This window comes from Chrysoperla carnea, chromosome 1 (assembly GCF_905475395.1).
Source record: "Chrysoperla carnea chromosome 1, inChrCarn1.1, whole genome shotgun sequence".
NCBI lineage: Eukaryota > Metazoa > Arthropoda > Insecta > Neuroptera > Chrysopidae > Chrysoperla > Chrysoperla carnea.
In genome coordinates this window covers 93,314,384-93,329,079 of record NC_058337.1, presented here as the reverse complement: position 1 = coordinate 93,329,079, position 14,696 = coordinate 93,314,384, and the positions used below count along the sequence as shown (strand labels likewise).

The 14,696-nt window shown below is 27.6% G+C and overlaps 1 protein-coding gene across 1 annotated transcript in view; it reads left to right on the top strand.

Moving 5' to 3' along the window:
- Positions 1 to 1,654: 1,654 nt before the first annotated feature.
- LOC123304745 overlaps positions 1,655 to 14,696 on the top strand; it is a 28,279-nt gene continuing 15,237 nt past the window's right edge. Inside the window, exon 1 of the mRNA XM_044886383.1 lies at positions 1,655 to 2,104. Coding sequence (XP_044742318.1) covers positions 2,081 to 2,104 — 24 coding nt within the window. The 5' untranslated portion in view covers positions 1,655 to 2,080. The remainder of the gene's footprint in view (positions 2,105 to 14,696) is intronic.

Genomic DNA, 14,696 nt, shown 5'->3' with positions numbered 1-14,696 from the left:
GCCGGTATGCTTTTCTACAAATCCAATGATTTAGTCGTTGTAGCCGATATTTTGTTATATGCGATGATCTTATAGCCGATAAATATATATAAACGAACTATTCCATTTCGTCGTTATAACTGGTTTTGACTATATATCTATTACTTCAATTAATACGAAAATTTCAAAATATACCCTTTTCATTGCTTTCCAATTCTGTTAATTTTCAATCGCGATCATATCAATTAACGATAATACTAAATGAGACATTTTGTTATAGCCATAAATTCTGAAAATTGTGTCCTTAAAAGACCTTAACATAATTACAAAGTGATGTGCTTCACACTGCAAGTGAATTATGTATAGTTACGTAGGTGATAGTTGCACAACAACACACTACCTAAAGAAGAAAATTTCTTAACAACTGTCAATGAAGTTAGCACACATTTTTTTCGATAAGAGAAAATTTCAAACTAGATGGTCTTAAGGTTGGCTATGTTATTAGTTTGGTAAAAAGAATCAGTTTTTTCGCAAATTTCACAGCGATATTTGACAAGTGTGTTATTCCGTATTTGTTTCTATTTAACTTAGATATATTAGATAACCAATATTTTAAACAGTATTTACTTTTTGACAAGGAGATAATTATTTACTTGGGTAGTTTTTGGTATAATGCCCGAAACAAAAAAAAAAAAAAAAAAGAAACAAAAATAAAGAATTTACAAAAATAAAATAAAAGTGACTTATTGTGTATCAATTTCAATTTTTCAACAAGTCAAATTACGTCCTTGACAATTTTATTTACTATCAGTGCATATTCAATACTTTCTTCGAAAATCTCTTCAAATACCACACAGTAAAGCATACAAAAATATCATACTTCAACCTAATAACTTTATCTAATAAATGCTATAGAAAATATGGTGAAAAATCTACCCGATTGTAAATTGCCTGATACTGATTATTTTTTCCAGAGAAAAGTTTGGATTTAACATGAATGTGAAAAAGGTTAAGCTCTTGATTCCAGTAAATCGAGTGAAAAAATGACTAAGCAGAAATATTTTGACGGTTGCGTCACGAATAGAGTCGACTATAAACGACAAATGGTTTCTAGAACTTAGAATGGGAACGCTTAAGATGGTAATGATGAACCATATACAGGTATTTATGGTATGAAAATATCGCCGTAATCTAAGTTCAAAAACGAGACTAACATACTCATCTTGTAGGGAAAGATACGGATTGAGGCAGCATTAGTTTTCGCTCATCTCGAAATCATTTAGAGTGATTTGATGTGTCGTCGATTTAAAAGTTTCGTGCTGTTTATGATGACCCTCCGGCCATACGCGATGATATAAGAGGAAGAATAAACTAAGCATTTTTCATTATAAACAATGCCAGTTGTGCTAACTTCACACAACTTTGCAATACTCCATTCAGAAAAAATAACTATTCTACCTTCAAATCATAATCACAAAATGCTTATCATGGAAATCCATGACTATATTAGCCTTTGTAAGCGAGTAAGGATGGTTAAGTATACGAACACATAATGTTAAAAAAAAATCACAATAAAAAAAATTTGTAAATCCAATGTGTTCCTCTAAAGTAAACTCACATAATATATAAATACATATGTAAAGTATATTGTGTATGTGCAGTCATCCAAGTCATATACTATATGAAACAACATTTTTAAAAAAGAGTATTTTTTTTCAATAAAACACTACAAAGATTCTTCCATACACAACCATACAACAACACAACCGCCAATTCTTAGTATCAGTTGCGTTGTATTAAAAAATTTTATATTTAACTCTACTCACCGCCAAGTTGTAGATAGCAGCTACTGTTATTTGAATTCAGTTATTATTGTGCTTCCTAAGAGAAAAAATAATAAAATATTATACCGGCTTACCATCATCTATAGTGAAACACCGAAAATAATGAATTTTTAATATTTTGATTTTTGGTGAATTTTTTTTTTGAGTGATTTTATTGTGTTTTTCTTTAAAAACTTTGCAGTTTTGCAGTGTGTAACTTATATACTTCTTGGTTTTACGTTTTGGGATTATCGTAAAATATAATTGTTTGAATAAAAATGGGACGTCAATCTTATATTATGGTAAGAATACCTATAGTATTTTTAATTGTAATATTAATAATTATTTATAATTAGTTTTTGTGGTTGAATAACCTTGGGCGATATAATTTTATATTTTTTTAAATGTAGATTAATTAATCTAATTATTAATATTAAAATGATAATAATTACTCATCTTCAAAATGTTCGGATTAAAAAATAAAATTTTGGTGCTCTTAAAAAAAGATAATTTTAAAATCAGTTTCACTTTTTATAATGTAAATAACTTTTAGTTTCAATGATCATTAAATGTTAATAATGTTTTGTTTTCAAATAATATGAATGGTAAAGAACTACTTACCATTTAGCACACATATGCTATCTATGATTTATTAACATGTTTAAGTGTAGATATCTTTGTTTTTAAGATAGATTAGCATCTCATACGATCCTTACGTAAAATCGATTTAAATGGTTCAATATTTTGGAATCATTTTTATGGGAATGGGAAAATCATGCCAAACTCTCACTTTATGCTCCCATTTCCTCTACTTGAAAAAGTGCAGATTTTTTAATGGAAATTGAAAGTTCTTCTCTTTTCAAGGCGTGGAATCTGGAGAAATTTAACATTGTGGGCATGAAGACTTTTGTTCATCAAATTTGAATGAAAATTTTCCTAAAATATTAAAAGATTTGACTAGCCGTCTTTTTTCTATAGAGCGAGAGATTTTAACAGAAAAAATGCAATGGAAGAATGAACTCTGATTTCGTAAAACAGATTACAAAATAGCATATGTTTATAATTGATAAAAGAAAGAGGCAACTTTATACCAGAAAGAAAGAAATAATTTTTGTCAGAGACATTTTCCATAAGCTTAATAAATTGAACAGAAATGAAGACTTTTCCATTTAGTTTCCGCTGTGTGAAATAACTTTACGAATTAATGTTTTGAATAACACGAACAATTTTCTAACATGAATTTTCTTCCACTTTTTCCAGTTACAAATGTTAGTTATTTTGTAGCCCTCTTGCGTTATGTAACATCTACAACCTCATAAAATTTCATATTCTGCATTAAGAACTGTCTTTATTTTCTCAGTATTCAAATGGGCAGGTATTCTACCATTTAATTTTTTCTGTTAAACTTCCCGATCTACAGTGACTCAATTTTTATGATTTTATAAAATCGAGTTAAACGCAAATATCAAGTAGACTTGAAGTTCTTCTTGACATTTTATCAAAATTTTTATTATTGCGAATATCGCACAAGAAGAAGATAATATTAAAACTGCATCCCAGATTTAGACTTAGTCTGAAGTTTATGATGTTTTAGTATTTCTAATTTTACGAAGAAATATCCAAAACAAGTTCATAAAATAATATTCGACATTTAAAGTTTTCATAAGAACTTATCGACCTATAGAATTTCAATGGGAACTGTCATATCTTATGTAAGGTATAATTTATGCAAAGAAATATTTTCCAGAAAGACAATTACCGCTTTGTGAAAATCATGTCACTTATTTTATTTCAATTCTAGATAAACGATGATTAGTTAGCAAGTCTCTTCTACTGGAGCTTTCATCGGCTTTCATATCTTAGTTTTTTATTTAATTTTTTTACTATGTTTGTGTCTACATGAAACAACTGGTTCATATTCTAAGAAAAATTGAATTGGTAGATACTAAAAAGCTGCTTTGTTGCACTCAGGCTATTTATAGAAGTTCTATCCGTGTCTCATAGATATCTACCAAGGGTGGGTGAATTTATTAAAAAAATATAGGAGATTTATATATGTAGGAGATTTTAGGGATTAATTTGGGAGATTGTAGTGGGGTCAGATAAGGAGGGGAGGTTGTAGGCTATATTAAATTTTTTAATAAATGCGCTGGTTTTTTTGGATCCCTCCGTCAAATTTTGTGTGTGGTTTTAATGAACATACTTATAGATTACAAAAATAGAGCGTAAAAGTTAGTAGGTTTACGCATACATTGCTTTTCTTCTTTTCGAAGTCGATTTAATTATTTTAAAATGGAGGCACTTTCAAAACGTCGGATTAACTCGAAATTTGGCCTACTTATCAAGGACCTATGATAGTATAATAATTTAATAAGATGGACAGTACAATAATTTATTTAATTGTCCTAATCCGGATTTTTGATTTCCATTTCTGAAAATATATATGCATTTATTTGCGCTCCCACCATATATTATACTGAATTTTAATGAATAAAAAATAGTCTAAAAAACTAAAAAAAAAAAAAAAAACTAAATAAATAAAAAACTAAAAAACATACTTTTGCAACTAGCTGAAAAAAATAAAAATTTTATCGTTAAAAGCGTGTTTGTTAGTTTTTTAAACTATCATTTAATTCATTAGAGAATTCTCATTTAATCAAAAATTTTTCTTACAATTCATTGCTTAAAAAATTAAAATAAGCTTTAAAAAAAAAACAATTATAAACTTGACTTAAAATCAAAAATTTAAATTTTGTTGGATTAAATAAATAATATAGATGCTACATCTTGAACTCTATCATCTTTACGCAGGCAGATTCTTAAATATTTTTCTTTATTGTACAAAAAGCCTTTGCACTTGATACTTTTAAAAAAAAGCCTTTTTTCTTAAGATGACGTTGTTTCGCAAAAATTTCAAGAAAATTTTGCTTTTTGGCCAATTTCAAAAATTCTTCTTACAGCCGTTGAATAAAGAAGGAATAATATTAAGTGAAATCCAGACAAACATGCATTTTATTTTTTCATGTTCTCATGATATTGAATTAAATGTCTGAATGCCATAGCACTTGTTAATATTAAATTACCATTAGTATCTTAGTAATAATAATAAATAAACAAAAAATGATGCATTTCTATCCGGTAAATAGATCTAAGTAATGATATTTGTTGGAATTTATTCTTATTTCATGGATAACTTTAGATTCAAAAGAGTGATAGAACTAGGTTTTATCGACTATTTATATTTTGAAATGGAAGAAAGAGTTATTATTATTTTTTATATTATCAAGATTAGAATATTATGTTACATATTATATAGACATATACATACGGGGTGATTTTTTTAAAGTTTACACTTCGATATTTTGAAAATGAATTGGAAAGTCAAAAAACGTTCAAAAATATATCAGGGATCCACTCTATTTTTTTTAAATAGAACGACATATTTTTCTTGGCATATACTTATTGTTTGTCGCTTTAATTAGAAAATTTTTTCCCTAAATCTCATTTTTTGGGAACTGGTTTTACTGTTTATTATGGTCAAAGACCGTAAAAGTAGAATATGGAAAACAAATTTTGGCAAATGTCTTTTATAAAAAACAAAAAGATCCGTCTCCGTATAAAGAAAATAATTGGTGTATTTTCATTCCCCCTAAAAATGAACCAATACGTGTTTTTTGATTTTCCGTTCCGTTTTTCATTGCGTTCTCGAAATATAAAGATGACTGGTTTTTAAAAAGCTACCCTGTATACAGATATACATATATTACTTATTATATGAAATAACTTTCTCAAACAAAACGGTAGTTTTATTGAACTTATATCACGATGTTGTAAATATTACTTAAATCAAGTTTACTTACTATTATTTATTTATTAAATGCAATCTAATTTTTTTAAGAGAGAATTACTTAAACATATTAGGAATCCGTTTCAGAAAACTTTTTAGGAGCATAGCAAATACTATTATTTGCGAAAATGAACGAAACCCGAATAATTAAATATTACGACGCTGAAGCATCCAGCGTTGCCTAGACATTTACCATTGTAAGTGTTTTGCCATATTCATAACTAAATAACGTCACATTCATAAACGAGGTTGTAAGTTGTAGCTGTAGAGCGATTTATAGCACTTACTACCTTACGTTATTTTATTGATAACCTTGATTCCTCACTCACGGCTGGATGTTGGAACAATTCCATTAACTAGGCGAGAGTTAACTATATCGCATACATTAAAATCGTACATATTTCCAGGTTTACTAATAAATAATCTATTTTCTTGCCTTCATTCTTGATAAAAACCAAATTTAACGCCATAAGAATCCGATTTCACGATCTTTGTATTTGAGCAAATCTACATAATTTCATTAGTAATAATTTCTAGATATAAGTAAATATCTTAAAAAAGTTCTAAAGATAAACATACACAGGCAAACAGATATGAAAGGTGGTATTTGTAAAGAAATTTAAGTGTATAAAATTTGGAGAAAACATGACCTTTGTAATTGACTGGTATTTTAATATTTCTAAAACAGAAAGAAGTTTTAATTTTTTAAATATTAGATTTGCTCCATAACGATTAGTTTTGTCGCATATATTGTCATGAACGAACTTAAATCAAATTAATTTTTGTCACCTTTTTTTGAAAGGGATAATAATTGCTGGGCCAATACTTTTATCGGTCCAGTTTCGTACAAGCGATGAGATCGAAACCAAACTGTTAGACTTGTAGGAGACCATATTGTTTGTGTAAGAAACTGATACAAATTTAAATTTTCATACTTAACATGGCCAAGATGATATTAATTTTTTTTTGAGATTCATGTAAATCTTGTCTTGTTTGAAGCCGTAGACAATTATTATTTTAGATTAGACAATTCTGGATTGGTAAGTTTCACGGCTACAGCCAATTTTTGATAAAAATGTTTTGCGGTGGTAGTCTTTTAACATCCCCGTTATTTGTAGTTGCCAAACTGCCGCTGCCGAGATCCGAGCCCACAAATTCTCAGTTACATTGACCTCCCGTATACTTGACTGGATTAGCCTTTCAAATAGATACATATTCAGGTTATAAATCAATATAAAATTAAATAATTGCGAGACACCTGTTACTAAAGGAAATATTGTCAACTACACACTTTTCATTTTACCGGAAGTTTATAGTTTAAATGTATCATTTCTGTCTTACAATTAGATAAGAAAATAAAAATCAAAGTAAATACTTAGATGGTGATTTAAAAAAAAGTATTTCTTTAACATATCGGCAGTAATTTTATAAATTATAAATACAGTATCGATTAAAACCCATTAATATAAGTAAAGTCAATTGTCGTAATTTTAATGAAAACATAATAGTAAGAAAGTTGTATTAATTAAAACAACTCTTGATTTAAAAAAGTTTATATTTCACGTTTTATAAAAGGGAATCGATGTTTTAAATTATTTCTATTGGCAAAATAATACTTCCTGGTAACTTTTTTCCTGTCTTCAGGTTAAAGGAATAGTTATTATTTGACTATTTCTATTCCAAATACTAATAATTAAAGACCTAATGTCATACCAAATTATAATAAATTTTATTATATTTTAGAATAGCCTTAGAATAAAACTGATTATGTTTATATAAAGACATCAGTAGACCGTGGAACACCACAGGTTTTTTTAAATGATTCTACCAAACTTTCCTATATGATTTTTTTCGAAAAGGATGTGTTTTCAAACGAGCCTGATGATGAGCAGGGAATTTGCCGGACACTATGAACAAATGATAACATTAATAATTATTAATGTTTATCTGTCAATTCCGATAGGTAGACATATATAAATACAGCCAATTAAACGTTTTTATGGGGGAAAAAATTTTTGGTGCAATATTATGCCGAAATTGCACATTTACCCTAATTTTTAAGATAAAAATAAATGAAACTGCATAAACTATGCAGTTAATTAAAAAATACCAATAGTTAATTATTTAAATGATTTATTTTTAATCTAATTTGATTTAATTAAAGTTTATTATATTAATTAGATAATTAAAAATATTAAGGGTGTATGCTAGGATAATAATTTATACCTAAATAATGCGTTTATTTACTTTCGTTTCTTTAAACTAGATCTTAGGCCAACTAAGAATTTATTTGGTAAAGGAATTTCAATTTTTGAAAGATAGGAATCTACTAAATCATCTAGTGATTTATGCTTTTATGGGATAAAAAGGTTGATAACTAAAAATAGTTTAATAACAAAAACGTACATCCTGATGTGTGTCTTTTTATCTACCAAACTAGGTTATGACTTTGTAGTTTTAACAATAAAAATCAACCTTAACGTTAGCTACGTATTTTTGTGGTTAATATTAACTAAATATTTCTCTAATGTGACTAATTAATTGACCAATTTTCAACAATAATAATACGTGATCCATTAAACTAATTATAATTAATATCTTAAACATCAGATGTTAAACTCGGAGGTTTGCTTTACTCGGAGAACGGCCTTAATGTATAAATTGTTTGAGTTCTTTATTTAGTGGGTAAATAAATATTTTTTTAAACAAATACTTGTACACCTGTATCGAATGTAAATCAGACTGAAACCAGTTGAAAAATTTTGTGTATGAAAATTTTAACATTATGAAATAAATACACATCGAATTGCTATGATAATGGATTATTTTGTTGTAGCGGCCAAAGCTATTTTAATTAGGGTAAAGCTAGTTGTTATAGAATCATTCGCCAAAGTTTTTATACAAGTAAATTATATACAAATTAACAGAAATGTACTGTATTTATTAAATTTACTTTTGATCAGTTAAAAGTTCTTACTCGGACATTTGTTAACAATCCCTACCAGGAGTTAATCTATTATTTTGTCCTACTTGCAGAGGACAGAGAACATACAATATAATCAAATATAAACATAATATTTTGAGGTTGGTTTTTTATTTCGCAAAGAGATTGTTGTCATTATCAAGTTTTATTGATAAATAATTTTTTTTTTTTTTTTTAATCAATTTTTATTACAATTTCATTTAAATTAATTAAACTAGATTTTTTTTTCTTTATAATGATACCACATTCACTAAATGCATACAAATATTCAATAATTTCTGTCGATTATAAAAACATATTTTTTAATGATTTAATATCATAAATTATTATAAAAAATTGTTCATATTATTTGTTTATATTAGTTTTTATTTATTGACATTGTTAGGCTAGTAAAATAGTCTAATAAATTTTCATAATAATATTATAACTTTCTCTGCAGTTTTGCAGTTAAAAATTGGCCTTAAGTAAAATTTTTTTGAAATAAAATTTTTGCAAAAATAAGTTTTAGGGTCGGCGGATTGATTGTCATAAATTTAATTTAAATACATTCATATCATAAATAATATATTGCAGTGAAAGTGTATGGATATCGATCATAGTTTCGGGTGCATAGATTATTTTTGAAGTTTTTAATTTATTTTAATATAATGCAAGTTAACTCAGAATAACGTAAATGAATCCTAAACGAAGTGAAAAATGTAAAATATTGATTTATGGAGGAATGAAATAATAATATTAAATCAAAAATTTAAAGAAACTCCCGGTAAGAGATCTGAAAAATTCCTACGTTCCATCATAGCTAAGGTTTGATCGATTTGCTTGTAGCATCCGTTAGAAGATCATTGCTTCTTTTATACTTGTTACCGGGTACGGAACCTTAAACTCGCACTTGAAACAAATCTAAGAACACTCTTGATAAAATAAGCTATTCAAATAAAAAATATCAAAATCTGTTCATCCGTTTAGGAGCTAGGATGCCACAGACAGGCCCACAGATACACAGTTAGGCCGATAGAAGATGGATACTAATCAAAAACTTTAATACACGTAAAACTTATACACACATCTCTTTCTGGTCAGGGGTTATCTTCAGTTCGTTTTTGTCTCAACGTATCCACCATCAAATTCCATACATGTAATTGTTATTTTACAAAATTATTTATATTCACTCCTACATACCTCGGGAGTGATTTCTTGAACCGTTTTCCTTACTATCTGTTCAAAATGGTCTACATTACTAAACGACCAATAACATTCCTATTGAACTTTCTCAATTTGTGGCACCCTGTACATTCGATGTTCAAAGTGAATACCTGAATGTTAATATTTTTAAAAGCAGAGCTTTTTATAAAGAATAATTTTTTTTCGTAAACCTTATAATAAAAAAGTTTTCCGTGTGTTGCCAACTTAGCTAGACATCCTGTATATTAAGATACTTCGTCTGCGAGCGTAGCCGTGGTCAAAAGACGACTAATTGCCCAAGGGATGGAAGTATATTTGGCATTTAAGGGGAAGTTGAAGAATGTTATGTAGTCGATCTGCCTTTAAACAGTTAGAATTGCAAATTTTGTTAGTGCTATTCAAGAGGGGTAAGTCAGAATAAGGGAGGTGTTGTTTTTAAGTAAAATTGCTCAGTGAAGCGTGAGGGTAACTGCTAGTAGATAATACATAGATAAACATGCATGTTTTTAAAGAGACTTCAATGCTCGATGAGAAAACAAACCCAAATTTTAATATCGATATTTCATTTTTTTATACATATAGACTAGGACAGAGGTAGCTACCGTTTATGTATCAACCTACCCTTTATTCCGAAGAAATGCTTAATGAGGTTATAGACGTTCTATCAAATAATATGGAAAAATTCCATATGGAAAAACTTTTTTAATATAAGGTTTACGAAAAAAAGTTATTCTTTATAAATATCTCTGCTCATGAAAATATTAACATTCATCTATTCACTTTTGACATCTAATGTATAGGGTGTCACAGACTGAAATAGTTGGATAGGAATGTTAATTGTCGTTCAGAAATTTTAACCACTTAGAACAGATAATAGGGGAAACGGTTCAAGAAATCACTCTCGAGATATGTAGGACTGTATTTAAAGAATTTTTTAAAATTACAACTACATGTATTGAACACAAAGGTGAATACGTTGAGGCAAAAATTAACTGAAGATAACTATATCTGGAAGACTGCATGCCGCAACTAATGATAGAATGCTACATCATTTTTGATTGGTGTTTTTATTTATGTGAAAAAAGTATATTTCAAATTATATAATTAATTATGTGATATAAATTGTACAATTTAATAGAAATTAATTATCGTGTTCCATAAATGGAAATTTTTTGAGAAATATATCAATTTATTTGATTTATTTATATCAATAAATTAGTGTTTGTACAACAATTGTTATTATAATTAAATAACAATGATTTACATGTTCATGTAGAAAATACGTTTTTAAAAAAAAAATCAAAATAATTATTCACTTGTTAAAGGGAGCGTTCATTTGCATGCCAATTAATTAATTATTTAATATACTTGTTGCTACGCAAAATTGTACTTTATATTTTGATTAATAAAGCCTTACTCATTTACGCAACTGACAGTAGTGCTCATAGTGAGCACTTTTTAAAAAATTATTCTACATGTGTGAGGTATATTAAACTTAATTAAAAGCTTTTAACGCTTAGAAACATTGACGTAAAATTTTGGTATAAATGTTGTGCCGGATTGATCAGCTTGAAAAAAAGAGATCACAAAGAACTTTGCGACTAGGAAGAAAAAAACAAAGTTTTGTAAATGCTTTGAAGGAAGTGATGAAAATGAACATTCAGAATGAATTTTGTTAATAGACGTAAATGCTTCAAAGCATAGGTTTAAGAAAAATTAAGGAGTTTATATTTTTAAATAGGACAACACAATGGGCTTCAAGCCTCCAAATGAGTGTTGAAACTATCGAACGAGCTCCTCAACCTCACCTAACCTAATCCGTGGCATAGACAATCATAAAATCATTCTATTAGCCTATTTCCGTTTGTCCGTCCATTGATCGTAAGCTTGATAATTTAAAAACGAAAAGAGATGGCGGGTTGAAAATTTTACTGAATTTTTTACACTTAAAAATGTCGTTGAGTTTGCAAACGACCAATAAACGAGAAGAAAGGTTTCAGTTAAATAAATGTTTTGAAATGGATTGCAATACATAACCTATTTGTCGATGATTAATAATGGTGCCTTTCTAAATCGACGATCTATTGGGTGAAAGTAAGTTGATATTATGCACCTATACCAAAATTTTCTTTGTCGATATTTTTAATCAATATTTTTAAGCGCTACAAACTTGCGACTAAACTTTGTATACCTTGATATGATATATTTCATATATACATGGTATAAAAAGCCTATGTTTACCTAAACGGTATTTGTAAATACTGTTGAATACGTGTTAAGACATATGTTTCATTTTGATTGGCTTTCATTATTTTTCAGAATTACCTATATAAATATAAATTTCTGGTATCTGCACATAATATAGGAATGATATTGACATAATGACATGCAAATAAATTTATTTATGGACAATTAATACCATTGTTTATGTTATGTGTTATGTATAAATAACACATAAAAATTTCTTGAAGTATGTATAAACATAGCTTAAAATAATTATTGTAAATAATTAACCTAACATAATATAACATCAATTCAATCTAAAGGATTGAAAGTGGTTTTCGAAAAAGTATTTCGAGTACGAAGTTAATAAATGGATCAAGTACGTACAGTACACACATAAAAGAGTTCCGTCAACATTATGAATCCTTTTATTACAGAATCATGTTGAAGTTAAGCATCCCTTCAATTTTATTTGAAAAATATGGTCTGTAGTTATCACTTAAGGTGGCTATCACAATTAAGCACTTTCAAAATCAGAAATTAAAAGCAACCTATACATTTCGTTTGAAATCAACAATAAAGTTTTATTTTATGCCGAATTGATTCTAGAACATAATTTCAAATATTTGGGACGATATAAACTAACGATAATAAAAGGAACGATTTCGGAACGATGTAAACTTTAAAAATGAATACTTTTGAACAAAAGCTTTTTTAACCAAAGAACGTCTAGTAAAGTTAATCTTGCTCATCATTACTTTATATATTCAAAATTCTAATTTAAAACATCTGCAATTGGGAGGTCCCTTTTTAACACCCCTGAATTATTAAAAATTAGTTCCCTTCCTTATAAGTGAGCTAAAAACAACATTTTTCTCTTTGTGATAAATATGTGCATGATAAAAATAAAAATACGTCAATGTCAAGTGTCAAAGTTTTAAATTTATATGAAATGAATAATGGGAATATTAAAAATAATTATGAGTAATTATTAGTAAATATTTGTTTATTATTCATGACTTGAAGAAAAGTTATTTGGACTATTAGAATAAAACTATAGTCCAAGCAAATAAGCAATTGATTATTAGTGTATTTTCTTTAAATTCTGAAACTAGTAAATTTTATTTTGGCTGCGTTATATTGAAATGCTTAATACAAATTATTTAAATAATTATTGGAATCACAAATCTATAGTAATCCTTAATAATACACCCGCTATAGTAAAGTATATACTAAACGACTTTTTACCAACAAAATTTTGACTTTAAAAACCATACCCAGGTGTTAAATGTCAAAACTTAAAATAAAATATTATTATACTTTACTTAAATGGTCATACTTGTGGCTGCAAACCCTCATTCCGTATTTAAAGCTTCAAATTGGTACTAAGCGATTTAATTAGCCTCCTGAATATGATTTTTAATAGCAAAATGAAAGTTGTAGAAAATTCATAAAATACACAACTTTAGGCGTAGTATAAGTGGATGCAAAATTTAATTTGGTACTTCAATCATTAAATTCGAACTTAGAAACACAAAAAACACCAAACCAAAGTTTTTTTTTTGGCTGCGTTATTTTAAAGAGTAAATTTGAAGATTGTCTTCCCCCATAAATTTTTAGGAGTTTGAACGAATACCATTAGGATATTACTCATGAATGATCCTGAAGATTCAAGGGCATAACCTTCATAGATTTTTTTAAATTTCTGCTCTTATAATTTTTTTTTTTGGTTTTTTCATGGAATAGTTATAGCAGAGTTAAACAAAAATAGGATATTGAATAAAAATAAATCACTCGAGCAGAAACCCTGGACCCTTGGATTAAAAGTTCAATGCACTCTATCGACTGTGCTACCCGGGCTCTTCTTAATCATCTCAAGGGCCATGTGCATAAACAACTACTATTTAGTATATTCTATATAAGTCTACCATCATTTTTTTACAAATTGCATTTACATTTGCATTATTACAGATGTGTTTGTATTATATAAGATTAAAATATATTTTATTTATAATTACAAATATAATTAAATGCATCCATACATTATATTATATGACTGAAATCATTTTGACTTTCCTTCCTTGTAGCCATACAACTAACATTTCAGGTAGCCATGCAGAGTAATTTAATGTTTTTTAATTTCAATGAATAAATATAAAAATATATTTCAAGTCACCCATCCTTTACTGACTGTAGATACTTACTGTTTGCGGTAAGCATGTAATGATGTTCAAGTAAATTTAATTTTAATATGGGGTTTTATTTGTGTAAATATGCTGGGGGCGTTATATTTTTGGTCTGTCATTAAGTTAATATCTTGTGTTGGTATTACATGGGTAAAACTGTTTATTGAAGGAATTATTGCAAGCCATTATTAATAATTTGGTTTTTCCGGTTATACATAGCGGTAAATAAAAAAAATTTCTAGTTTACTAGAAAATAGAACACGGAGAAAAAAATTTTCTATTGAAGAGAATAAATTTTTTTGAAATTTATTCGACCATTAAAACAAAAGAAAAGCAAAAATTTTAAAATGAAAATCATAGACTAGAAGACTCTAACACAAAATTTTAAACCATCTGTTAGAGTATGGTTCATGAGCCAAATTACGTAATTACAATGTACAATTTCAATATATCTATATCCATTTATTTGCAAA